Source organism: Carassius auratus, chromosome 44 (assembly GCF_003368295.1).
Source record: "Carassius auratus strain Wakin chromosome 44, ASM336829v1, whole genome shotgun sequence".
Taxonomy (NCBI): domain Eukaryota; kingdom Metazoa; phylum Chordata; class Actinopteri; order Cypriniformes; family Cyprinidae; genus Carassius; species Carassius auratus.
This window is the reverse complement of record NC_039286.1, coordinates 14,130,945-14,158,504: the sequence shown is the minus strand read 5'-3', so window position 1 is coordinate 14,158,504 and position 27,560 is coordinate 14,130,945. Positions and strand designations below refer to the sequence as shown.

The 27,560-nt window shown below is 37.0% G+C and overlaps 2 protein-coding genes across 3 annotated transcripts in view; one reads left to right on the top strand and one right to left on the bottom strand.

Annotated features, from left to right (window-relative positions):
• LOC113062612 (oxysterol-binding protein-related protein 10-like) overlaps positions 1-7,915 on the top strand; it is a 23,355-nt gene extending 15,440 nt beyond the window's left edge. The window contains exons 7-13 of one of the 2 annotated variants that reach the window (XM_026232587.1): positions 648-760; positions 1,523-1,666; positions 1,747-2,218; positions 3,531-3,717; positions 5,146-5,328; positions 5,426-5,579; positions 5,739-7,915. In XM_026232587.1, coding sequence (XP_026088372.1) covers positions 648-760; positions 1,523-1,666; positions 1,747-2,218; positions 3,531-3,717; positions 5,146-5,328; positions 5,426-5,579; positions 5,739-5,810 — 1,325 coding nt within the window. In that variant the 3' untranslated portion in view covers positions 5,811-7,915. Of the gene's footprint in view, positions 1-647; positions 761-1,516; positions 1,667-1,746; positions 2,219-3,530; positions 3,718-5,145; positions 5,329-5,425; positions 5,580-5,738 lie in introns of both variants that reach the window. The other variant, XM_026232586.1, reaches the window with a different exon arrangement.
• LOC113062611 (dolichyl-diphosphooligosaccharide--protein glycosyltransferase subunit STT3B-like) lies at positions 7,134-27,560 on the bottom strand. Its single transcript, XM_026232584.1, has 16 exons — positions 27,126-27,560; positions 15,341-15,449; positions 14,973-15,260; positions 14,831-14,896; positions 13,149-13,248; positions 12,964-13,062; positions 12,723-12,869; positions 12,591-12,639; positions 11,822-11,976; positions 11,530-11,741; positions 10,117-10,292; positions 9,872-10,043; positions 9,623-9,796; positions 8,765-8,878; positions 8,484-8,687; positions 7,134-8,410 (listed from the first exon to the last, which is right to left on the bottom strand). The coding sequence occupies exons 1-16, from the start codon at positions 27,353-27,355 to the stop codon at positions 8,315-8,317; spliced, it is 2,391 nt and encodes a 796-aa protein (XP_026088369.1). The 5' UTR covers positions 27,356-27,560; the 3' UTR covers positions 7,134-8,314.

The following is a 27,560-nucleotide window of genomic DNA, read 5'->3' as shown; positions in this document are numbered from 1 at the left end:
TTTCAATTTTTAAGTCTTTTAGGTTCAGTAAGGCTGCATTTATTAATCACAAATACAGTAAGAAATTGGGTATATTATTACAATTTAAAATAACTATCTATCTATTATCAAAATGCAAACAATCTACAGCTTAATGGGCCACAATGTCACAAAGACAAAGTGCATTTAGTTCTGTGAGAGACTGTATATGGCTGAATGTAAAGAAAACTCAAGAGCTCAGAAATTTGAGAGCAGATGCCAAGTTCATTCTGCCCTGATAATACTTTGATCATGAGAATTTGAGATGTTTTACGATGCTTAAACCCTTTCACATATTTTCACAACACACCGGACTGCTGCAGGACCCTCTGAAGCTCTGAATTCACATACAATTAATTGATTGTATTTATATATATATATATATAAAAAATAATGCCATTCTGTGATATGCGCAGTGTTTTTCACATGGAGGTCAAAGCTAAATATGACAGATAAAACTGCTATGGTGGTTTGCCGTTTTAGCTGGTGTCCACTGGTCAGAAAGTTTTGCCAGCTAAACTACATAAACATCTTAGGCCGGTCTTCCAGCAGTGTCATCAGCGTGACGGACTCTGATTGATTTAGTTTGTGATGTGTAACTGCTGACCGCCGGTCGTGTGTTTCTGCAGATAGTGTTCCCGTGTGGACCGTCCCAAGGTCTCCCTCAGGAGAACGTCTAACCCTGAGCTCCACGGAGCCCTCGCCCACCCTCACGAAAACAACCCTGCTGCAGGACACTGAGGTAAGACCACTTACTGTCAGACACTGGAGGAAGATTACGCATCATATTACCGTTCAAACGTTTTGGGTTGGTAGGATTTTGTAATGTTTTTGAAAGAAGTCTCTTATGCTCACTGAAGGTACGTTTATTTGACCAACAATACAGTAAAAACAGTCATACTGTCAAATATTACAATTTAAAATAACTTTTCTATTTTAAATGTAATGTATTTCTTGGATCAAAGCTTTTCAGCATCATTCCTCCAGTCTTCAGAGTCACATGATCTTCAGAAATCATTCTGATATGCTGATTTGCTGCTCAAGAAACATTTCTGATGGTCAATTGGTCAATTTAATTCATCCTTACTGAATAAAAGTTAATTTCTTTAAAAAAGGACCCAAAACCTAAACCATAGTGTGTGTGTGTGTGTGTGTGTGTGTGTGAAATATATATTTTTTTATATTATGAATAAAATACAATATCAATACTTACTGTATATATGTATATATGTTCTTCTTCATACTATTAAACATCTCTCTCTACTATATATATATATATATATATATATATATATATATATATATATATATATATATATATATATATATATATATATATATATAAAATAGATTTTTTATAGTATAAAGAAAATATAATTAATCTAATTAAATATTTTTTCAATTATTATTATATTTACTTATTTTTTACTTGATCTATTAATTTTATTTTTTATTATTAAAGCATCAGTTGAGAGCATGTATATGATGTGTGTATTAGCTGCAGGATGGGACGGAGGTGATATCTCCTGAGGAGGAGGTGATGGATTCGGATGATAACACTGAAGAAGATCTGGGTGTGTTGGACGACCAGAGGAGCGTCATTCTGCATCTGCTGTCTCAGCTCAAACTGGGCATGGATCTCACACGCGTACGGATCACAACACCACCACATTAATGTCAGCTAAAGTCAGTGTTTAATTTGACATTACAGTGTCTCTCTGTGTGCAGGTTGTTCTTCCCACCTTCATCCTGGAGAAGCGCTCACTGCTGGAGATGTATGCTAACTTCATGGCGCACCCAGACCTGTTCCTGTCCATCTCCGCCGGAAGCACCCCGGAGGAGCGTATGGTGCGTTTCGTCGAATATTACATGACCGCCTTCCATGAAGGACGTAAGGGTGCCGTCGCCAAGAAGCCCTACAACCCGGTGTTGGGCGAGACCTTCCACTGCTCATGGGAGGTTCCACCAGATCACATCCGCCCTCTGAGGACTGAGACCAGCTCCAGGACCAATCAGGAGGCAGCAGGGGCGGAGTCAGACTCTTACAGGGTGCGTTTTGTGGCAGAGCAGGTTTCCCATCATCCTCCGGTGTCAGGGTTTTACTGCGAGTGTGCGGAGAGGGGCATGTGCGTCAACGCACACATCTGGACTAAGAGCAAGTTCATGGGCATGTCGGTGGGCGTCTCTATGGTGGGAGAAGGTGGGTGGCGCTCTTCATCTACACTGAAAACATTTGGTGAAAATTTTCACTTAGTAAGAAATAGTAACTAGTAAGGAATAGCTCACACAAAAATGAAAATTTGCTAAAATTTACTTACTCAGGTCATCCAAGATGTAGGCGAGTTTGTTTCTTAATCAAAACAGATTTTGAGGAATGTAGGATTACATCACTGCAGTGAATGGGTGCCGTCAGAATGAGTCCAAACAGCTGATAAAAGCATTCGAAGTAATCCACACCACTCCAGTCCACCAATAAATATCTTGTGAAGAGAAAAGCTGAGTGTTTGTAAGAAACAAATCCATCATTAAGATGTTTAAAAAGTCTTCTCTTCTGAATCCGGAAAGAAATATGCACATATTAGACAGCATTTACTAATGAAAACTGCCCAAAACAGTTCTAAACAAATATGTGGATTGATTTTGATGTGAGAGGCTTTATCAGTGGAGGAAGTGTAATTATGGATTATGGACTCATATTTGACTTTTTGTGGATTATTTTACTGATTTTCGGGGAAACTGTTTCTTTAATTACAAAGAAACGGCAAGTTAACACATTGCATTAAATGTGTAATTTTGAAGGTGAAAGATTTAAATATTTCAAGTTGTCTTTTAAAACATACTGTAACATTCTTTGTTTTATTTACAACTTAGAAAAATAATTTGCTGCAGTGTACACACTAAATACAAGAACCTAGTTTACTATTTATTAAGATTAATCTTCCTGTATATTATAATGCTAGCATTACATTATCTGTTAAAAACATCAGTACATAGTATAGTACATCCTCTTGACCATGTTACTAAATCACAACACAGTTATATTATTATCATTATTTTGCAAACAACTGTTTCATTGAGTTTTCTTTTACATTGATTGAAATGTTATATAAATCATGACTTTTCATAAGAACGTCTGAACAGATCTGAGGTTGTGATCTAATTTCTTAAAAATAGATAATAGCGATCTGTGAATTTGTGTTCAACTTTGACATTTCTCTCTGTGCTGTAACAAACAATGTTTTTATCTTTTGAAGTGCAAAGTTATTGAGGGTAAGATGAGCCACTCAGGAATAGAATAGGAGAGTTATTTATGTTGTTGTTTTGTTTGTTTTTGTTGTTCCACTTAATAAGCATTGTAATTAATGGAGTTATGATCTTACTATATATATGTGTGTGTGTGTGTGTGTGTGTGTGTGTGTGTGTGTGTGTGTATGTGTGTGTGTGTGTCTACAGTATGTATATAGCTGCTTGATGTGTTCAGTCCTTCTTTAGGATTGCTCTTTGCTCTTCAGGTGTGTTGTACCTGCGAGATCATGGAGAGGAGTACGTGTTCACTTTCCCGAGTGCGTACGCTCGATCCATCCTCACCGTGCCGTGGGTGGAGCTCGGGGGAAAGGTCACCATCAGCTGCGCCAAGACCGGATACTCGGCCAACGTCTCATTCCACACCAAACCCTTCTACGGGGGCAAACTTCACAGGTCAGCAACACTGATACCTAAATGAGACGTACAAACCCCATTCCAAAAAAGTTGGGACACTGTACAAATTGTGAATAAAAATAGAATGCATTGATGTGGAAGTTTCAAATTTCAATATTTTATTCAGAGTACAACACAGATGACATCAAATGTTTAAACTGAGAAAATTTATCATTTTAAGGGAAAAATAAGTTGATTTTACATTTCATGGCATCAGCACATCTTAAAAAAGTTGGGGCAAGGCCATGTTTACCACTGTGTGGCATCTCCTCTTCTTTTTATAACAGTCTGCAAACGTCTGGGGACTGAGGAGACAAGTTGCTCAAGTTTAGGAATAGGAATGTTGTCCCATTCTTGTCTAATACAGGCTTCTAGTTGCTCAACTGTCTTAGGTCTTCTTTGTCACTTCTTCCTCTTTATGATGCGCCAAATGTTTTCTATGGGTCAAAGATCTGGACTGCAGGCCATTTCAATACCTGGATCCTTCTTCTACGCAGCCATGATGTTGTAATTGATGCAGTATGTGGTCTGGCATTGTCATGTTGGGAAATGCAAGGTCTTCCCTGAAAGAGACGACGTCTGGATGGGAGCATATGTTGTTCTAGAACTTGGATATATCTTTCAGCATTGATGGTGCCTTTCCAGAAGTGTAAGCTGCCCATGCCACACGCACTCATGTAACCCCATACCATCAGAGATGCAGGCTTCTGAACTGAGCGCTGATAACAACTTGGGTTGTCCTTTTCTAAAACCTATTGATATTTAGCCAACAACGGCAAATGGCACGGTGGATTGTGCTCACCGACAATGTTTTCTGGAAGTATTCCTGAGCCCATGTTGTGATTTCCATTACAGTAGCATCCCTGTATGTGATGCTGTCCTGTCTAAGGGCTGAAGATCACCGCGTCCAGTATGGTTTTCTGTCCTTGACCTTTACACACAGAGATTGTTCAAGATTCTCCACTATTTTTCACCGCAGCATTCGGGGAACTGGTGATCCTCTGCCCATCTTGACTTCTGATAGACACTGCCTCTCTGAAAGGCTCTTTTTATACCCAATCATGTTCCCAATTGACCTTTTAAGTTGCAAATTGGTCCTCCAGCTGTTCCTTATATGTACATTGAACTTTTCCGGCCTCTTATTGCTACCTGTCCCAGCTTTTTTGGAATGTGTAGCTCTCATGAAATCCAACATGAGCCAATATTTGGCGTGACATTTCAAAATGTCTCACTTTCAACATTTGATATGTTATCTATATTCAATTGTGAATTAAATATATGTTTATGAGATTTGTAAATTATTCCATTCCTTTTTTACTCACAATTTGTACAGTGTCCCAACTTGTTTGGAATCGGGTTTGTAACTGAGAGTGGTGTTGATGATAAATGATGATGATGATGATGATGATGATAAATGCATGTGTTCAGGGTCAGCGCAGAGGTGAAGCAGATCTCCAGCGGGATGGTGGTGTGTAAAGCTCAGGGCGAGTGGAACGGGACGCTTGAGTTCATCTACAGCGGAGGAGAGACCAAAGTCATCGACACCAACAAACTCCCCGTCATCAGGAAGATGATTCGCCCTGTGGAGAAACAGGGCCAGAGCGAGTCCAGGTCAAACTTTGTATTATATATATATATATATATATACCTAGTTTTTTATTTATGTGGTCATTGCTATAGTGTAGTGATACTCTGTCGTTGATCTCAGGCATCTCTGGCAGCATGTGACTGCGGCGCTGAAGGAAGGGAATGTAGATCTGGCCACTGAACACAAGCATGTGTTAGAAGAAGACCAGCGATCAGACGAGAGACAGAGAGCCGCCAACAACATGCCCTGGAAACCCAAACACTTTAACAAAGAGGTGCGTTGATGACTGAAACATCTACAGCAGCCTCTGCAGTTCAACCCGGGACTTTGGTGTGAAGTCGATCTCTCTTCTGCAGCTAAGATCAAACCGTTTAACCATTGTTGTGGTGCTTCTGTGGAGTGAAGCTGATGAAGGTGTTTTGTCTGTGTGCAGGGTGACGGATGGGTCTACAGAAACCCCTTATGGAAAACACGTGGAAGAAAGGAAGTCGAATACAGGGACTGAAAACAAACAGCAGAAATCAAAGCCGGGAGAATAATGATGCATTATAATGCAGCACACTGTAGGCTGCACAGAAAACAATGTGTATATATGAGAACATGGACACACAGAATAGACCTTTTATACACTGTTTAAGTGATACATTATTTTTCACGATTATCTAGCCAAGCCTTTGTGAATATGCACATGTACACAGTATTTAAGTCATCTGCCATCAGATGATGTGTTAACAGAGTAAGAGAGTTACGGATTTAACATCCAACATGCATTTAATAATGTGAACAAGACACTCAGAGACAAGTTTTAAACGGTCAATATTTCAGCTCATATTTCACCCCAAAATAAAAAATAAAATACATAACACACATATAATATTTAAATTATATCATATAATAAATAATAACATTATATAATACTTAATATATTATGTTTTTTTGCACTTCAATTTTTATTACTGTAATGCAGCCTAGTATTTTTATTCCATTACAAAAACAAATGTCAAATAATAGTTTTTATTCAAATCATACTAACTTAAACGTCGTACAACAAACGCAATCACAATGTAGAAATACTTAATAGTATAAATCTCGGTGGTCCTAAAATAGGCATCGGTTTCTTATTTTTATAGTTAAGATAAATAAAACAGTATTTTGCAGTGAAATATGACCCTCACGTGTTTTCTCAGATTTCTCCAGATGACTGATAACTGTGATGTGATGTTTGAGATGAAACGGCAGACATTAAAGTGATGAAAACGGTTGTTTTCACTGATCATGTGAGCTGACGATGGTTTAGAGCTGAGCTCAGTCCTGTGGAAAGTAAGGTGGATATGATATGTTACTTAAGGAAGCTTGTATCCACCATGGATTAAAAACGGTAAATAAAAGGTAGCGTAATTGCACTTGGAAGCCCTGAACCACAACGTGATATCAGTAAAACAAAGAATAAAAAAAAAATAAAATCAATGTGGGGGAAAAAAAGAAAGTGTAAAATAGTGTATTACACCCTTCTTCAAAGTTTTTCACTATGCAAAAAAAAAAGAAGAAAAACTTTTTTTCATTCGAACATTTTCTCTTCAAAAAACGTTTCACTAACTTTTTTCTTATTTTTTTCTTCTCAATCCGTCAGTAAAAGCCCTGCTATTGAATATGCAAGACTTTTGGGAAATGATTTCAAGCATAACAAAGTGCATTAAACACTCAAACAAACCAGTGTTTATGATTATGATAACGCATTAAAATATCATGATCAGAAATAACAGATTGCAATATCAAGCAGCATAATGGACTGTTTTTGTAAATGACACCAGACGTCTTGGACGCTGTTTTTTTTTTTTTTTTTTTTACCAAATTCTGGTCATTTTTATTGTGGTCTTTATGTGCCAAAGAAAAACATAAATGAGAACAGCAAGATGACGTTTTACAAGAGGATATGCACAATCTGTTCAGTGTTCGCTGTCAAGCATGCCATCTTTAAGACATCCATTCACAGCCTCATTTCTACAGGATACAAAAGAATACAAACAGAGATAGAAGCATTTATAAAGAAATAAAAGGAATCAGTACAGAGTTATAGACTATAAAAATCCAGCCAGAGTTGAAGTCTGAGGACTGAAGCAGCATCAGATCAGTGACGGCGAGATCAGATCTCCATCTGTTTGTGCATACAAAACTCTACTATAAAATCTCAGTTATACATCACATGGAAAACATTCTTGTACAATTATCACAAAAAGAAAATCAATTCACAGTTACAGGAAAAAGTCCCGATAATTACTGCATCGATTTATTGCATACTAAAATGAAACAAAACACATTCACAAAGAAATATCAGTATTTGATTGCATATAAAATGTCCATTTATTTGGATTACATAGTATTAACAAAAACGAATCAACTTAATGTGATGCATATTTAATGTCAGTCATAATAAATGAAACCGGTCAAGATTTCTGTAATCGTACTAATGAACTGAATGTGTTTTAATTACACAATGCCAGGTTTATATAATTATCAGAAGCCAATCTGATTTGTTTGAACTAATTGAATATTGTTTCATATTTGAGCCATACGCATTTTGTTTTTAAATAAATTAAATTGTTTTTACAAAACACTTTGAAAATGATTATTTCAATAAAATCAATAGATGCAATAATACAGTAAGAAATCTGAGATTTCATTACTGCCAAATATGAATCACTTTATATTTATCATGTTTTGTTTAAACTGTGTACTCCATTTTTATATACAATTCAAATACAGAAATCTGGTGTAAATGCTTCATGCGAGGAGAACATGAGATCTTTGGTTTAATATCTTCATTCTCCTTCAGATTTCATCTTAAATGTCTAAAAAGTTGTTGTTAACCTTCCCCTCTGTCATTCTCAGTCATATCAAACACGTATTCAAGCATGAAGCAGTGAAATAAAGATAATAACCAGCGTTAGAGCATCAGAGCACCAGCTGAAATCAAACAGTCGGTCTTCATCTTCATTGATCCGGTTCTGTTCAGTCTAGTCCAGTTCGCTTCAGTTTCCGGCTCAATCTTCGGCCTTTCTTCAGAACAAGTTTGTTTTTAATGAATCCTCGTTTCCTCCTGGAGCCCTGCACAGATCAACAACGTTAAAACGACATCAGGTCAAGAAAACAAGCGTAAATGACACTAGGAGACCTGTACCTTCCTGGAGTGTGTGTGTGTGTGATTGGTGACCCGAGGTTTGCGCTCCAGCGGCTGCCGGTTCTCCAGATCTTTGACTTTATAGATCCGGACGAGCCAGTGCTCGGAGGTAAAGGCTTCCTCCAGGTGCCTCAGCCTCACGTCCTTGTTTCCGATCTCGGCGTTTCGTGTTCGGTCGAATCCTGGAGGAGTCCTGAAGTCCAGCTGAACAGAGAGGAACACGTTTGACACACGAGAGACGCCAAACACGCGTCGGGATGAGATCATGTGACCAGCATCACCTGCATCTCTCCGAAGCGATAGTAGGACATCTTGTACATCAGAGAGTTGAGCAGCGCTGGAGACGCGGCTTTATCCACCCTGAACTCTCCCAGCGGCGTGAAGAAATCACTCTCCTGAACACACAACACAAACACTTCCTGTTCAAGAGGAATATGATTTTTGCTTTCAGTCTGTATGAGCTGGCAGTGATATCTCGTTACTATTTATATACTATTATTGTATTTATTTCATATTTAGAATGATCTTTTTATATAGTTTTTTATTTATTTTTTTCATTTATTTATTTTATTTTTTTTAGATTTTTTTATCTTAGTTTTAGTAAATTATGTGCTTTCATCATTTTATTAGTTTTCTAATATTTCTATTTGTTTTCTATGTAATTATTATTATGATTATTATTATTATGATGATTATATATATATATATATATATATACATACACATTTGTTTGTTTTTTATATTTCTATCTATTTTCTATGCAATTTATTTCAATTAATTTTATCTAAATATATATCTATTTGTTAGTTTTTATTATTTCTATTTATTTTCTATGCAATTCATTTCTATTCAGCATGCCAAGATTTTTATCGAATATTAATATCTTATTTTAGCTTTATTTCAAAGAATGAACAAGATTTGCTGCAGTTTTAATCATTTTATTTACATTTCTAGCATATAGATTTAATTTATTTCAGTTTAAGTGATTTAAGTACTTCATCTTAAATTTATTACAGTTAGTTGCATAGGCAACATCCCTGATTTTCATTTAGGTTTTTTATCTAATATGTATATTTTATTTAGGCTTTATTTCAGTTTGAGTTAGTTCTATTTTACTGTTGGCTCTCATGATGACTGACCCGCACGTCTCTGGGATGTTCTCCCTCGGCGATCCTCACCATCCACAGGAACTTGTTGATGTCATCGCCCGAGTATCCGATCACCCCTCCGAAGATGATCAGCACATAGTCCACGTCCAGCAGCCTCATGATGTCATACGCCACGCTCTCATTGGACGCCATGGCTTTTCCCACCTGAGAGAGCCAATCAGAGAGAGGCAGTCAGACTTCCTGTCAAGCATCTCTTCCTGTGGCCAGCGCGTGTCTCACCAGTGCGATGTGGCTGTTGTTCCAGGTGTTGTTATCCACTAGCGTGGTTCTGTTGGCCATGCCTGCGATCTGATACCCATAATCCCACCAGCTCATGACACGCGCGTGTTGGTCCGTGTTGAGCCGCAGCCAGTAGTACGCCTCTCTGAAATCATCCAGGATGCGGCGTGATCTGAAACACACAGGAGGACGGATGAGCCGCTGTATATGTGTTCATGTGTGTGTGTGTGTGTGTGTGTCAGTACCCGTCGTGGTTGTATGACGCCAGCACGACACTGGGACTGGAATAAGCGTTACTGGTGACCCATGTGCAGTGAACGGTGAACATCAGCAGCAGCAGCAGCAGGAGGACGATCACCAGACTCCTGATGTTTGATCCCAAACCCTCTTCACACACGTGATGCTTGCGCAGCTTACCAGCCTGAAACACACACACACACACACACACCAGCAGGGGGCGACACACATCAGTTTATCACACATGATCACTAGACTGCCTAAAGTCAATATTAAACTTACATTACTCTAAACCTCTCAAACATTATTTATAATCCTTATATGTGACCCTGGAATACAAAACCAGTCTTAAGTGTAAATATTTAAAAATTGATATTTATAAACAGTCTGAAAGCTGAATAAATAAGCTTTCCTTTGATTTATGGTATTTAGGACCGGACAATATTTGGAGGAGATACAACTATTTGAAAATCTGAAATCTGAGGGTGTAAAAACTTTTAAAGTCACTTTTAAAGGTCTCCAGATGAATTCTTAGCAATACATATTACTAATAAAAAATTAAGCTTTGATATATTTACGGTAGAAAATTCACAAAATATTTTCATGGAACATTATCTTTATTGAATATCCTAATGGTTTTTGGCATAAAATAAAAATCTATAATTTTGACCCATTCAATGTATTTTTGGCTATTGCTATAAATATACCCCAGAGACTTAAGACTGGTTTTGTGCTCCAGGGTCACATATATATTTATATTTTATGTATTTTGGAAACAATTATATATTTATTTCATTATATATTTATGTTTTATGCAATAAATTTACAAATTTTAAATAATAATTCAAATTAAATATTTAAATAAAACTTTATCTACCTTTGGGATACAGTAAATAATAAAAAATATATAATAAAATGTACACATTTATAAATTATTTATTATATTATTAAGTCATTTTTATGTAATTTTTATATAATAAGATTTATTATATATATTTTTTTATAATAATTTATATATTTATTTATTCTTAATCAATTAAATTATATATATATATATATATATATATATATATATATATATATATATATATGAGAATAGTGTTTTGAGTTACATCAGCATAAATGCCTAAAGATGCCAAAAAGATGAATTGTTCATTGTGCTGTGATGCACAAAGTCACTTTCAAACCAAACATCTTTCTGTTGGTCAACATGGTCACTTACTGGCAAAATCTGTTTTGGCTTTCATTTTCTGCCCTCTCACGAAATTCACAATCACTCAAACAAATGAGACATCTACAAAATTCATGTTAAAGTTGTTTTTGCTGATCTGAAGTGTTTCAGATGTTCTCAAATATTTCTTGAATGTTTGTCTGTAGTGAATCATTGATCTTCTGTAGATTCATGCAGGTTCTTGTCGCACCTTATCATAGAGACTCCCAGGGTTCCTCCTGTCGTCCTCGTCAGAGGTGTCTTCAGCCGGAGGATCGTCCTGCTTGAGCTCGTCGCTCAGATAGCGTTCAAACACGCTGGAGAAACACACGGCCGACAGAACGCACACCACAGGCGTCAGAGTCAGCATGAGCCGCACCATCACACCGGCGAAATACACCGCGCTGATGCCATACAGAACCACTGCAGGACAAACACAGACACACACACCTGAGACACGCAGCACTGGACCTGAAGGAAAGCACTCACAGCACGGCACGTACCGAACACGCGCTCGGCGTTGATGTTTCTGATGCAGAACCACAGGCCTGCTGGGAAGGTGCAGACCAGGATGTGAAGATCAAAGAAGAAGGAAACCCAGGTGGTCGGCTGGTGCTCCGACACCGATGCGATGATCGGAATATGAATCTTAGCATAGCTGCACAAAAAATATCAGACGGCGTGAAAATATCTCCTGAAATTAACACAAACTCTGATTTAAAATGACATTTTTGTGTTGTTTGCCTGTAAAGAAAAGGCCAAAAAGAGCTGCTGTGCAGATGTTAGGGTTTCAGTTGCAAGGGTGTTTTGAGTGGAGTTTAGCTTGTTGCTAAAACATGAGTTTTTGAATGTAAATGATGTACCATATTTTCCAGACTATAGGACTTATTTATAGTCCCACCTGAGTTTAAGTCACATCAGTCAAAAAATACGTCATGACGATTAAAAAAACATATACAAGTCGCACTGGACTATAAGTTGCATTTATTTAGAACCAAGAGAAAACATTACCGTCTACAGCCACGAGAGGGCGCTCTATGCTGCCAGAGATGCTGCTCAGTGCTCCTGTAGTCTACACTGAGCAGCATAGAGCGCCCTCTCGTGGCTGTAGACGGTAATGTTTTCTCTTGGTTCTAAATAAATGCAACTTATAGTCCAGGGCGACTTGTATATGTTTTTTTCCTCGTCATGACGTATTTTTTGACTGATGTGACTTAAACTCAGGTGCGACTTATAGTCTGAAAAACACAGTAATTGTCAGTGTATTTTTACCCCGTGTCCCAGAGTGAATAAAAGCGTCCGCTCCACGGAGCGATCCAACCTGAACACACAAACATACACCAACATGAACAGACGCTCATGTCATCATATATATCACATGATCATGTACCGCGGTAAACTGACCGATGCAGCTGAGGTAAACAACACACACAAACAGCAGCAGCGCAGCGACACAAACGCAGACAGAAAACAGAGTCTGTTTGTCCTGCCGCGTCAGTCTGTCCCGCAGGAACTGCAGGAACGAGTAGAGCTGCACGAGCACGAACACACCTGCACACACACACACACACACTGAATCAACATTAAATCAACACTCAATCAACGTTTGTGTTTGTGACTCAGTAGCCAATGAGGAGAGACTCACCAGCTGCTGCCATGTGTTCGCTGGTTCTGATTGGCTGAAACCCAACGAAAGGAATCTGCATAGACAGAATCAGACCAATGATGTAGAACGTGCTGTACGCTGAGAGAGAGAGAGACGGCCAATCAGAATCAACGCTGGAATGAATCAAAGGGCAGCTTCTGCTGTGAATCTTGACTGAGACTCACCGATGTAAACTCTCTTACTGAAGCGGCGCATCAACAGCAGAACGAACACGTGAAGAGGAATCAGATTAATGATGAAGACGTAACCGCCCCACGCCGACACCTCAAACACAAACACACACACAAACACTCTGTACGTCCGAAGTCATTTCTAGATTATTTCCTATTTGGTCAAAAAACAAAACAACAACATTAATTTCCCCCTGTGAGAAAAACTCTGATTGTCTGAATCGTTTTTACTGTGAGCAGAAACACAGAATCGATCAGCTTTAACAGTTCAGAAGAAAAACAGACTGAATGTGATGAACACATTTGTGAACGAACAAAGAGATTTAGTCTTGTTATTTGAGAGTGTTTGTTATCAGATCTCACTAATGTGATGGAAACACCTCCAATACCCTTAATAAAAAGAATTACATTTTAACATACTTAGTAAGGAAATAGTATACTTAAGAATTTACGGGTGAGGAAAGGTTCATATTTTGGTTTTGGGAGTCCCCAACAATAGGTTGACACTTTCATTGTCTTATAATATGCATTTATTTTTACCTTACACGCACAACTACTTCCAAACTATTTGTATAATGATGAATTTTTCCAAACCCCTCCTTTGCGTGATGCTAATCTGCGGTGATTGGTCTGATTTTCATTACATCATGCCTGTAACGCCTGATAAAGCAGTGTTTGTGAGCGCAGTGCTGCTTTGTGTACAGTGTTAAAAGAAGCACCTAGTGGCAAAGAATGAATTTGCTTTTTCATTCAGACCAATGCGAAAAGACCAACATGTGGGTGGGAAATATGCTAATATTTAATGTTGACGTCAACATGAAACGGCCTGGGATTCGGTTTAAAAATGACTTGTTTCGACTCTTTCTTTGAGAGACACTACCTTTACACTTTGCAGGATGTTTTCATTCAGAGCTGTGTTACTCACTGCATAAAATGTCATTTTCAACAATCTGCAGTGATTGGTCTGATTTTCATTACATCATGCCTGTAATGCCTGATAAAGCAGTGTTTGTGAGCACAGTGCTGCTTTGTTTACAGTGTTACCGGGGAAACCAATATTTTTACTGTTCCGACAGAAGCACCTAGTGGCAAAGAATGAATTTGCTTTTTCATTCAAACAAACGCAAAAAGACCAACAAGTGGGTGGGAAATATGCTAATATTTCATCCTGTCGTCAACATAAAACAGATTTTTATTCTTTTTTAAAAATGACTTGTTTCAATGATTCAGAGTCTACTCTTTCTTTGAGAGGCAATAACTTTATACAAGGTGCACTTTCAGATTTAAAACTTTGCAGGATGCTTTCATTCACTTAGAGCTGTGTTACACACTGCATGAAAGGTCATTTTTCAAAAATCCATAATAGAGGCACTTAGGAAATGGTAGCAATGGTTTCACTTAAATCCATGTTATTTGCAATTAAATAAAAATGTATTATAGTTCACTTTTATATTAAATACCACTAGTTTTTTCAACCCACTTAAAGAGGACTTAAGTTTTTTTATATGAAGTTTCATAATTAATGTCTTTGAAATAAGTGTACTGTCCAATGTACTAACAAGCATTTATGCAAGTATTTAAAAAATGCATAGTACAAGTTAACATTCAGTACACTTAATGCATCTCTTCTTCCCTATAGATATACAGTCTGAATTGAGTAAATTTTTAACACTCACCATGTAGAAGTACGAGAGGCAACATCCGACGGTCCAGAACACTGATCCAGTTTTGATTGACTTCACCTGAACGAACACAGAAAACTCACTTCCAGTTCAATTCAAAAAGCCAAGCCAAACTTCCTCCAGAGCTTCCTCTTACCCACAGGAAGTAGGTGAACTGCAGGGCGAATATGGCGATGGCCTCGTTATCGAAGGATCCAGCCACCGAGCGTGAGATGTATCCGGGCACGATGGCCATGAAGCAGGCGGACAGAAGCCCCGCCCCCTGATTCCACAGCTCACGTGTCAGCAGGAAGGTGGCCACGGCCGTCAGAGCGCTGAAGACGGGTGCCAGGAACACGCAGACGTCCCGGATGTGGACGGTCAGGTGGACGAGGTTCAAGATGTAGTGAATCAGACCTGCAGTCACCATCAGACCAGGATAGACCTGCAGGAACACAGAAACCGGTCTGAAGCTCCTCAGATGAATCAAGTTTTCATACGTGAATGAACTGAATCTCGACTCACTGTTCCTCCAACGATTCGCCCCAGAGGATACCAGGCTCTCTCATCAAACCAGTTGAGGAACTCGTAGAAACCGTTGGTGGTCAGATGATGGGTGGATCTGTAGTTAAACCTGTTCATAAACACACATGAATATTCACAGACTGCTGCATATGCAAATGAGACTCAGCAGAGGTTGTGCTGATGTCCAACATGAACGTAACGTCATTTGTGCGGTGTGTTGTTTCTGCCCTTCTTTACAGAACAGCTGAACTGGAATCAGTCCACCATCACATTTGTGACCCTGGAGCACAAAAACAGTTTTAAGTCACTGGGGTATATTTGTAGCAATAGCCAAAAAAACATTTTATGGGTGAAAATTATAGATTTTTCTTTTATGCCAAAAATCATTATGATAAAAAGTCAAGATACATGAAGATATCTTCCATGAAGATATTATGTAAATTTCCTACCGTAAATATATTGAAACGTATTTTTTGATAAGTAATATGCATTGCTAAGAAATTCATTTGGACAATTTTAAAGGTGATTTGCTCAAAATTTTGACTTTTTTTTTTTTTTTTTTCACCCTCAGATTCCAGATTTTCAAATAATTTCTTGGCCAAATATTGTCCTATCATAACAAACCATACATCAATGGAAATCTTATCTATTCCGCTTTCAGATGATGCATAAATATAAATTTTGAAAAATGTACCCTTATGACTGGTTTTGTGGTCTAGGGTCACATATATATGCTATGAATTATGACAGACTTTACATTCTGATGATGAAGCTATAACAAGCTCACAACATAAACAAATAAACAACGTGCTCATGACATATAAATGATAAATAAATAAATAAAATGAGCTCATGACAAATACATAAATGAATAAAGACAGAGAGTGAAGAAAGTACATGTAAAGCATCATTCAGTTCCAGATGAATGAAAATACAAATAAATGTTTGAAATAAATAGATGAACTTGTGACAAATAAATACATAAATAAATGAAGACAGTCGAAAGACAGAAAGTTAAGCAAAGAGTCCAGAGTCCAGACGAATGCATGCATGAATGAAAAATAAACTGCTTATAAATAAATAAATAACAAGCAATAGCAAAACAAATATAAATATACTGTATGAATCTTCTGAAGGTATGAGCTGTAAACAATGACACTGAGCTTCCTCAGACTCTGAGTGAACATGAACATCATCTGCATCTGTCTGTCTGGATCAGACCAGCATCTGTGAGCACAATATGAGAGAAACTCACACACACACACACACACATCCAAACACACAACAGACAGTCTGAGCGGATGACAGGCTGAATGTGTATGTGAGCTGATCTCAGAGAACCCATATTTCTCTGCTCTAGAGGTCGTGAAGCCAGTGCTGGTAATCCATCAAAGATGACACACACACACACACACACACACACACACACACAGAGAGAGAGAGAGACATTGTTTTAGGAAAGTCAGTCCTCAATAATCAGTTTTCTCCAGTTTTCTGTGTTTATGACAGATTCTGTTGTACAGTTAAAAGTATTGGAATTTGACTCTATACAAGAACACAATCTGAATTAAAAATCAAAGTGATATTGATGACAAACACACCTGATCTGATTTTTTTTTTTTTTAAAGAACTGAACTTCTTTAAAACACAATTCATCTGAATTGAAAACAAACAGATATGATGATTTAAAACGCAAATGACATTACTTAAAAATCCCATGGATTAAACATGGATTAAAAACACAACAGGTCTGAATATCAAAACCAAATTAAAATACAAAATAAAAAACTGATCTGAAATAAAATGTCAACATTAATGGATTACAAACAGTTTACATGAATTAAAAGCAGAACCAAATTTATCGAAATACAATTGATCTCAACTAATAATTAAACTGAAATAGATTGCAATCACAACTGATCTGAATTCAAACGAGAACCAAATGTATTAAATAAACACAATTGATCTGAATTAAAAACATAACTGATGAGTAAATCAAGAAGGTTTATTTTGAGAATAAATACTGAGAGATGACTGTAAGTGTTTTATTTCTAAATGCAGAATATCCAGATCAGACCAAGTTCACATTTTCATATTTATTCCACATATTCAATATCACCTGAACTAAATGCCATTATGGACAAACCACAAGCAACAACCACAATAAAAATGACTGATCTGATCTCTGTGACAAACCCTAGTCAAACATCAGCAGCTCGTAACAATATTCATCGCAATCTCAGGATTACCCAACTCAGATTGAGTGTTTGTTTACACACGTGAAGCTCAAAATCAAAAGGTAACACTGAAACAGGAGACTGAAGGAGGAGGAGGAGGAGGAAGAGGAAGAGTCATGCGATTACAGAACAGAAGAAAAGTGGTCATGTTGTCTCCAACACTGGATGGATGAAGGTTTACAGACAGATGTTTCCAGCTCAGCATGAGTCCTCTCACTTCACACACAAAAACTCACAAAGAACAGAGTTTAGAGAGACATAGGAGCCTGAATTCACCATCAACAAAGAGAAAAATGAAAGAGAGACAGACAAAGAGAGAGAGAGACAGGTGGAGGTGAAATAAATGTGATGGATAACAGCTTCTTTTTTTGGGACAATGGACAACATACACACATAAAGAGTGACCCATTTCTACCTTCTGGCCAGCTCTGAATCTAGAATTACAATGAACAAAAACCTCAATAACTCACCAACCCAAAAACATGTTAATCTGGCATGGATTTCATCATAAATGACAGTATTTAAGCTATTGTTTAGGTTTAAGAACGACCGACAGACAGACATCAATAAGACATGAAAGTGTCTCTGAGAAGAAGAGTCTATCACAAACGACTCCAGGACGGTTGATCCATTCAAAACTCAATAAAACACCAGTGAAAGATCGACGGCAGAACAGAGAACAAACACAGACGTCTGGCTGAATCTCCTGCGTCTCAGATGTACAAAGACCCCTGTAATCACACACGTCTCCTCATCGTTTGAGTCAGCTAAGCTTTAACGACTCTAGATCAACAAACACAAACCTGCCATGACTAAATGAGCTTTGGATTCATTCAAATGATTAAAAGCGGCCACGCATTGAAACATCCTGATCACAGTTTCTGTATTCAGACTCTGATCAGATCAGACGTTTCATGAGGATTTACATGAAAATAAAGCAGGTGGAGCATTACCAGAGCTTCATGCTGAAGATAACCACCATCTGTTAGAGAATAATCTGATTCGTCTGACGTGGAGAGATTCAATGATGGAGCGGGATCTCTGCTCACTTCATGGCACGATCAGAAGAAAACAGCACCGGTTTCATCCTGATCAGAGATTCAGAGCTGGTCTGAGATCAGTCAGAAACCATTCAGATCTCACAGGGAAATGCTTCGGCTCTTATTAGACTCCAAAAAGATTCAATTCATCCAGTTTGATTCATTTTACAGTCAAACATGACCTGATCTTACACGTCCAGAGCACTGAACACACTACATCAATATCAGGAATTATTTAGGTTTATTAAGGGACAATATTTCCCCCCTAGAATTAAATTCTGACAATCATTTATGTTTCTTAATGGGGGCATGTTCTTCCTACCAAATAAACACAGAGAAAATGCTGTCTATGCAAAAACTAATGTATTAATATGAATTGCCAATCTGAACAGTTATGTCAATACATCTTACCAGATCCTAAATGAAAACTACAGTCAGAATGAACTTGAATTTAAGGATGCAAGCTCATTATTTCACATGTAACATCCCTCAAGCACATGAACTCGTAAACCGCACACAATGACCCCTCGTATCACAACAGACACACAAGAAAAAAAATGCTGTTTTCAGCCAGGGAAAAATAATCAGTGACACCATTTTATTGTGCAATGCAGTAAAACCCAAGGACGAAAGAGCCGTTTAGTGCATTATTATATGTTTAAAACAGAATAATTTGTGCATGCCAGTGAACAAATGAAGCAGAAATCATATTTAAAAATCACATCATACTTCAGAGCAGAAATATTAATCAAGCTGAGGCTTGAAACAAGAGCTATAGGATTACTGTGGAATCAGTCAATACAGCTAATACAACTATTAAATTGACTCAATGTGAACCCAACAAGCTCTCTGCAAACAGCTGATGTTGGATCTTGTCTTTTGTGCATTTATAGATCATAAAAACTGTCAAGGTCGAGTTCAAACTTTATATTAGAAGATATATATGTGGACTAGGAGGTGTGAGACGCTGGTGTTGGATAACTGTACATCACAAGGTCACAGACAGACGTATAAAACTCTATAGATGAGCTTGAGTTTACAAGAAAACAGAGACATTGTAAAAAACAGCCTTTAAATCAAACTAAATTACTGTGATATGGGAGAAGTCACAAGTTACGAGTCTGAACAGGCACTCTAAAGAATCTGATCTATCTTCAGTAGAATTCAACCTTTAGAACAAAATCAACAGAAAAAAAACATTCATTATTTTTCTGCATGGGAAAAACAAACATACACTTTTTTAGGACTACGTAAGTGATCGTGAAATCTAACTTGGTTTACTTTCTCAGTTGCATGCACATCAATAGGAAGTGGTGATAGCGACAATAGGAAGTTCAGGGCTGCTGAAAAGAAATGTAGGATATCGATTGTCTTTTGAGAAATGGCCTCCAGAACAGAGAGTCAAGGACAAACTGAGAGTGCAAAATAAACGAGCTCTCATTTATTACCGACCGCACAGAGAAAAAGAGAAAAACAGAGAGTGAAGAGAGAGGAGAAGAGATAAAACATACTACTATACATATAAAAATAAAAAACAAACATGAAAATGAATATATAAAACAGTGCACAGAACATATCATGGCACGTGTGAGTGGTGTGTAGATAACATCTCAGCAATACGTTATTTAGCAGTTTAGGTTTTGGGTAAAAATGTCTTTTGACAGTTCGACAATGAGTCACAGAAAATGATGAAGATGATTTGATAATGGAAAAAAGAAGAAAAGACTAAAATTGTGGATCATAATTGCTTCTGATTCACTTGGGCATTTACAAAGATGCACAAAAAGGAAATGTATTTATTTATTTGCATGCATGCATGTATTATCATTTGCAGAAATGCTATTTGGCAAACTAAATATTAGTAAAAAATATATATATATATAATAATAACAATAAAATTTCACTAAATAAAGATAATTATAGACAATACTTTAACAGCAACATTTTTCTTACAACAACATAAAAAATACAGACATTATATAAACTCTTCCACTTTGATATTTGACAGAAAAGCTTATAATTTTCCCAGTACAAACTCTTTCTGAAAATATTACTTTCCATTATTGATTGTCTTTTTTTTATTTTTTTTATAAAATCCTTGTCTAATACAATTTAAATCAGAACATTCAAATAAAATATGCTGTATAGTCTGTCATATTCTCAAAGCAGAGCATGAAATGAAGACTATTGTCAAATCAATATGTGTGTGATGATGATTGCTCAGGACCTAAAGCCAGTTAGAAGATGACATGACAGCATTTGAAGTCATCGCAAGCAAGCAAGCGTCCAATGCGAATGGCCGGGCAGTTATATCATGCTCCCTGTGCAGACAGCTCACTACACACCTAACAAACGTTCTTTATTGGAATCAATGGTTCCATGAAGACCATTTAAGATCCATGGAACCCTTGCATTCCACAAAAGGTTCTTTCTAAAAGGTTCTTTAGATCAACACAATGAAAAAAAAATGTACACTTAAAGGTTATCAGGGATACAAAAAAAGGTTTATTCCATGGCATTGCTGAGAAAAAAAAGGGTTATTTTTAATATTGTGGGTTTGGAGACAGCTACTGTCTTACCAGCACCTCCCTGACACAAATGCATGCAACAAACCACCGCAAGACAGAAAGAGAGAGAGAGAGAACTGCAAAACAACATGAACATGCCAGAGGCGATCACAAATGAAGAAATGAACAACAGCGGGAGAAGAAGAAAGCGAGAGAAAGGAGGAATACTCGGACTGAATTTCACCTCACTGATGATCTTCAGCGGCTGAAGGAGAATGTGAAATACTGAAACACCTGCAAAACAAACCCAGGTGAAGACAAACTTCTAATGCAGCGGCTTTAGCTATTGATTTCCTGTATCAGATGTAACACAAAACCTCTGGACACAGTCATTACCTGATTCCTTTAGAGCCCAACACAGATATAACATCAAATATTGATTATAGTTGAAAACAGGAAGAGTGAAAGTAGACATGAGACTCAATTATACAGTGAGACACAAATATTTAGCCTCAAAATAATACTATCAACGTCGAGTATTCTAAAGAGATACGTAATTATTAGTGTCAATGACTAGGAATGGCATTATATTAAAATAATTAAAATAATTGTTATAATTAAACTGATTAAATTCTTTAATTCCAGTTTCTTTAAAAACTGAACTTTTTTTTTTATCAAGTTATTTTATTAAATAATTTTTACTCACAAATAGTAATTTACACTCAGTCAATTATAATGTACGAAGTCCCACACATCGCAGGAAAAAATTAGTAGGCATGATTTTGTGCGCATGATTTACTATTTTGTTCCCTTAGTAATTAGTAAATTCTGCGCACAGTTTAGCAAATTGAGGGAATGAATTGAGTGAAGAAATTAGTAAATCGTGCACATGATTTATTAATTTTTTCTTGCATGTCATGTACACGGTTCCATTATTTTAACACTTGACATAACTAGCAAAATTTGAATAGGTTATAAAAAACTTTGAGGATTTAAGATTTTATTGACTTTTCAAAGTCTACAAATCAGACTTTTAAAATGACCTTATTCATCTACGTTTTACAAGACCCTGGTTCTTGGCGGTTTTTGAGGGAATTAATTAAAATAATAAATATTTTATTTATTTTTTTAGCTTACTTAAATGTTTTTTTTTTTTTTTATTGTTGTTGTTATTATTTAAGTTGAGAACATTTGAATTGAGTGAGATATGTTGAGATTTATTTGCTGGAGAACATTGCACATTATGTATTCTCACCGAGTCGCTCAAGTTAGAAAGAAAAAACTTCAAAGAGCTTCTGTGACATTAAGTGATTTACAGTGAAATCTCTTCAAAACGTCTGAATATGCCGACTAAATAGATCCTTTGAAATGTATGCATCTGAAAACCTGAGGAATGACAAATGAGTTAGCGTGTGGTGATGCTCTAAAATAATACTTCTCAAAGCATTTCCCATTGCATGAGGAAAACGCTTTCAGCGATTCCTTTTAGCGCTTCTTCTTAGAGAGAAAAAGAGTCATTGAATCTCTTCAGATGCCCTCTGCTGTCATGATCAGTCTCTAAGCATTTACATTCATGCACTCACCAGACTGCATTCCAGACATGATTGCATTCAAGGTTGATAATTTGAACAGGTTATACATTCACATCCATGACCTTGTCATCAGGACACCATGATCATACAGGAAATATGTCTTCCATCCATGCATTCATCATCAATGAATTATAAAATAAAATCAACAGTAAACACTTTTTTATCATATGTTAAAAACCATGATTTACATTAATGAGATTTCATTGGACCCTCCATTCTGTTCTCCATCAGCAATCATCCATTCCAACTCAGCATGCACTGACTGACTTTACTCCAGGAATCTCCACTGTCTGTTTTCTTGTTTGTGCGGATCTGATCCGGCTCTGTGTCTGACTGACAGTCTGCCAACCAGCAACACATGGCACTGACAAAACACACAGTGTGTGAGCCACCAGAGATGAGGATGATGATGTCATTATAGTCACAAACCCACACACACTCACCAGAGCATCATCGATATAAAAAGTGCCAGCCGCCTGACTTAGACGAGTGTTTATGCCAGAAAAAAGACTAATGTCTCTGCCAAAGAGAGACAAACAAACGCTCACAAAACATAGAAAATCTAGTTTATGACTTAATTCTTTCTCCTGGACAGCAATGAGATTAAATGGAGAGCAAATGTAGAAAAGACTCCAGTAATCTCACACGAAGCTCCTCTAGAGTCTCAACTCTCTTCAAATGAGCTGAGCTGCTCAACATGTTCCTTTTATAGCTCTAGACTCTCTCATTTGTGGATGTTTTAACAGACAATGATACTTGACCTGATGACTTTTATGCTGTTGTTTGTTTCAGCAAATACAAACATAAGAGGATTCAGTCAAAGAGTGATTCATTTCCCTGCAGAATGAGCGACCGGCTCTTCAGACACACTTGAGAAGCTCTGGAGGAGTGAATCCATCGCTGAAGCACCGGAGGGTTTCTGTTAACAGAGACTAATGAAGCTGTTTATCATCCACTCACAGACAAACAAACACGAGGGTTTTACCCTCAGTGTGAGTCTACACGCTCCAAACCCTTTAAAAGAAGCTGCTCACAATACAACAGAGCAGCAGATGATTTCTGAGAGATTGACTTCTGCTGGAACTTTGGAATTCTGGATCCGGAATTTAAATCTGAGTTAGATCCAGAATTCCAAAGTCAAACTCTAATTTTTTACATTTCAAACTCAGTTTAAATTAAAATTGTGATGTTGAAAGAGGGCAGTAAACAAGTCTGTTTCTGAATGGTAATTAATTTCCAATGTTATTTTTGTATATTCAGTGATGTAATAATGATTGTGTCATTTTTTTTTTTTTTTTTTTTTTTTTAATCAAAATATTTTTTTTATACCATGCACAAAAAAGCAACTTCTGTGAAAAGAAAAAGGTACATTATATTTTTAAAAATTTAATGAAATTGACATAAAAAATTAGATTTGTTTTTAATTTGTATTAAATTGTGCGTGTATATTTTTTTCAAACATGAAAAACTATGCACTGCTCAGATTCTAAAAACTGCTGAATAATAAAACTAATTCATGAAGCACTCAGCAAAAAAACAAAACAGTGATCTAATAAATATTTATATTTTCATCAAATAATATGCACTGGATTATGCAAGAACACTGTGTGCTGTTTTGAAGGAGCCAAAACAACAAACAAACAGACTTGAGGTGCGCTGTCAATCACGACCCACGTCCCATGATGCATAGTGCAAGATCGCACAATCAGAATGAGTTTTAGACTACAGTCTGTACTGCCATTAACGGTCTATACCTCACAATAAACCTGTTTTAGTTTGTCATAAAAGAGCCGCCGGGATCGTAACGGTTAGATGTTTCTATAAAGACCGTGACAAGACATAATTCATCTTTTGTGCACCACACCTGCTCCATGATGAAACCTCATTTATGAAATGCAGCCAAAACAAGTGCTTATTCTATTACTGAGGAGAAACATGCACTAAATACTTCGACAATTATACACAAAAATGTATCTTATAAACAGGTCTTTTACATTCTGACCTGATTTATTTTATTAATCAACTATTTGAATTGAATCCAACCACTCACTGGATTAAATGATGGAGAAAATCCATATGTGTGTGTTATCAGGCAGAGCAGACCGCACCGCTGTTTCTAACAGCTACTTAATCAATACTGCTTAACTATCTGTGTCTCGCCGAGCAGCAGGAGGAACTGGATGTTTGGCAAACAAACCACAAGATCGAGCCAGAGCGCTTTCTCCATCTGTCTACGTCTCGTTCTGTCTCCTCTACTCGTGTGTGAACACAAACACCAGAATCTGACCAGAATTCGTTTTCCTCTCAGTCAATCATGATCATTAGGTGCGAGATGAATGCAGTAATGATGCACCATTTTTGAGAAAGATAAGATGCTCCAAAAAGCCAACATGATATCAGACTTACACTCTTAATGCATGTTCCTGGAATTATTGCAAATGATTCAATGCCTTCTTTGATCGAATTGTAATAACTTTTCAGCTCTGAGACACTGAACACCTTCAATTAGTTTAGACAATAACAGCAGACAATCTGTTCCACTTCACTTCATCTCATTACAGGATCTATTAAGAACATCTGGTAATGAATATGAGCTCAATCAGACTGAATTTTAAAAGATGTAAACATTAAAATGAACATGTAAATCCTCTCTAGATATACACAGATATGAGCAGACGTCTGGTGTGCTGCAGCATAAATATAAATAAATACATTTATCAGTTATCATCTCTCAGTATTTCAAGCAAAACACCGGCTACGGTTTCTTAGTTAACATTACCTAAAATCCCATGTGAAAAAAAAATGATTTAGTAAATCCATCAAATCATTTTCAGAGTGCATGTATGATGAACAGAAAGACAAGATCTCTCCATCCTGACAGACGGATGCTGAATCTGACATGAACCTGATCACCAGCCCATGGAAGCTTATTATGAGTTTACATCTCGCAACGTTGACCTTTTTTGCTCAGAATTAGGAGTTTACATCGTGAAATATTAACTTTTTCCTTAGAATTCTATTTACGTCTCACAATTCAATTAAAAATATATATAAAAAGGTCTGCAACTTTCTATCTAATAAATCTAATGCGAGTTTATATCTTACAATAGCTAGATTTTGAAAAACTACAATTTCTTTTACGTGCACACACACACACACACACACACACACACATATATATATATATAGTTTATATATGTGTGACCCTGGAGCACAAAAGCAGTCTTATATTTTTAGCAATAGCCAAAAAACACTTTATGGTGTATGGGTCAACATTATCAATTGTCTTTTATGCCCAAAATCATTAGGATATTAAGTGAAGATCATGTTCCTATCGTAAAATACATACAAGCTTATTTTTGGATTAGTAATATGCATTGCAAGAACTTAATTTGGACAATTTTAAAGGTGATTTTCTCAGTATTTCTATTTTTTTTTTTTTTTTTTTTTGCACCCTCAGATTCCAGATTTTCAAGTAGATGTATCTCAGTCAAATATTGTCCGATCCTAATAGACCTATTTCAATTAAATTAAATTCAAGTTTATTTGTATATCGCTTTTAACGATACAAATCATTACAAAGCAACTTTATAGAAAATTATGTTTCTACAATATTTAGTAGTAGCTTATAAGTTGCGACTGTCAGTTTGTGCATGTATGACAGGATTTCTCTGAAAAATGAATACAAGATGTAGTCAGCCAGACGATGAACATTATTAACAGCAATTATTATATGATGCAATCACACTTCTAGCAATGCATCAATGTAAAGCTTATTTATTCAGCTTTCAGATTACGTATAAATTTCAATTTCCATGTCCTTCCACACAAACCATGTCAACATCTCCTCAACTAGTTCACCTGCTAAGATTACATCCGACGTACAAATAAATAAATCAGTAAAACCACAAAATAAAATAAAACCTTTACTAAGAAATTATGTGATATTAATAGCTGACATTTTCAATGTTGGGAAAAACATCTTTAAAACATCCAGAATGCCCTGTGCTTCAAACACACCTGAGACCTCAGGTACACCTGCAGAAAACTGCCATTTTTGTGTGTGTTGCAGGTCAACTCAGAAAAGCTGATATCACATAATCAGAGATCACAAGACAAAAATAACGTCTTGGAAGAGCTTACACTCAAAACTGTAAGTCATGGGCAGAGAGACAGCCACTGCTCTCTGAAAGCTGCTGAACTAAAACTAAAAGAGCTGTTTGTTTTAATGTGCTGCTCTGAAACATCAGCTGTCTGGATCTGTGGCAGAAACAGAGTTCGTCTCTAAACACTCTCTGTACTGCAGCTCTGACAGTTAAAGCAAGATGTCAAACACAAGATGACTTTCACAGTTATCAAGAGATTTAAGTGCGTTTAAAGCGATCAAGTCAAGGCGGAAAGTTCCTCACCACGGATCAAACTCATGAATGAGGCTCTCGAAGCGGATCACCGCGAACAGTCTGGAGATGAATCCACACACACACGCCAGGAACAGGATGGTGAAGGACAGCAGACAGCGCCATCCAGCCGGCTGAGATAATCCGCCTTTTCTTCCACCTCCACCCGCGGCGCTGGAGCGGCTGATCCCGGGCGGAGAGCCTCCGGTACCGGCTGAGGATCTGCGACGACGCTCCATCATAATCTGTCAAGATGATAGTCTGATTAATAGCTAATATTCACCAGTCTGTCCGGTGAATCGGTTCATCATCGGATCCTCACATCATCTTCATCCCGCACCTGCAGACTGTCAGAGCGAATCGGCTCCGAATGAGAACAAGATACGCATCCAGCTTGTGATGTCCAGAACGAATCGTTCATTTGAACCGGTTCTTTATAATGATTCA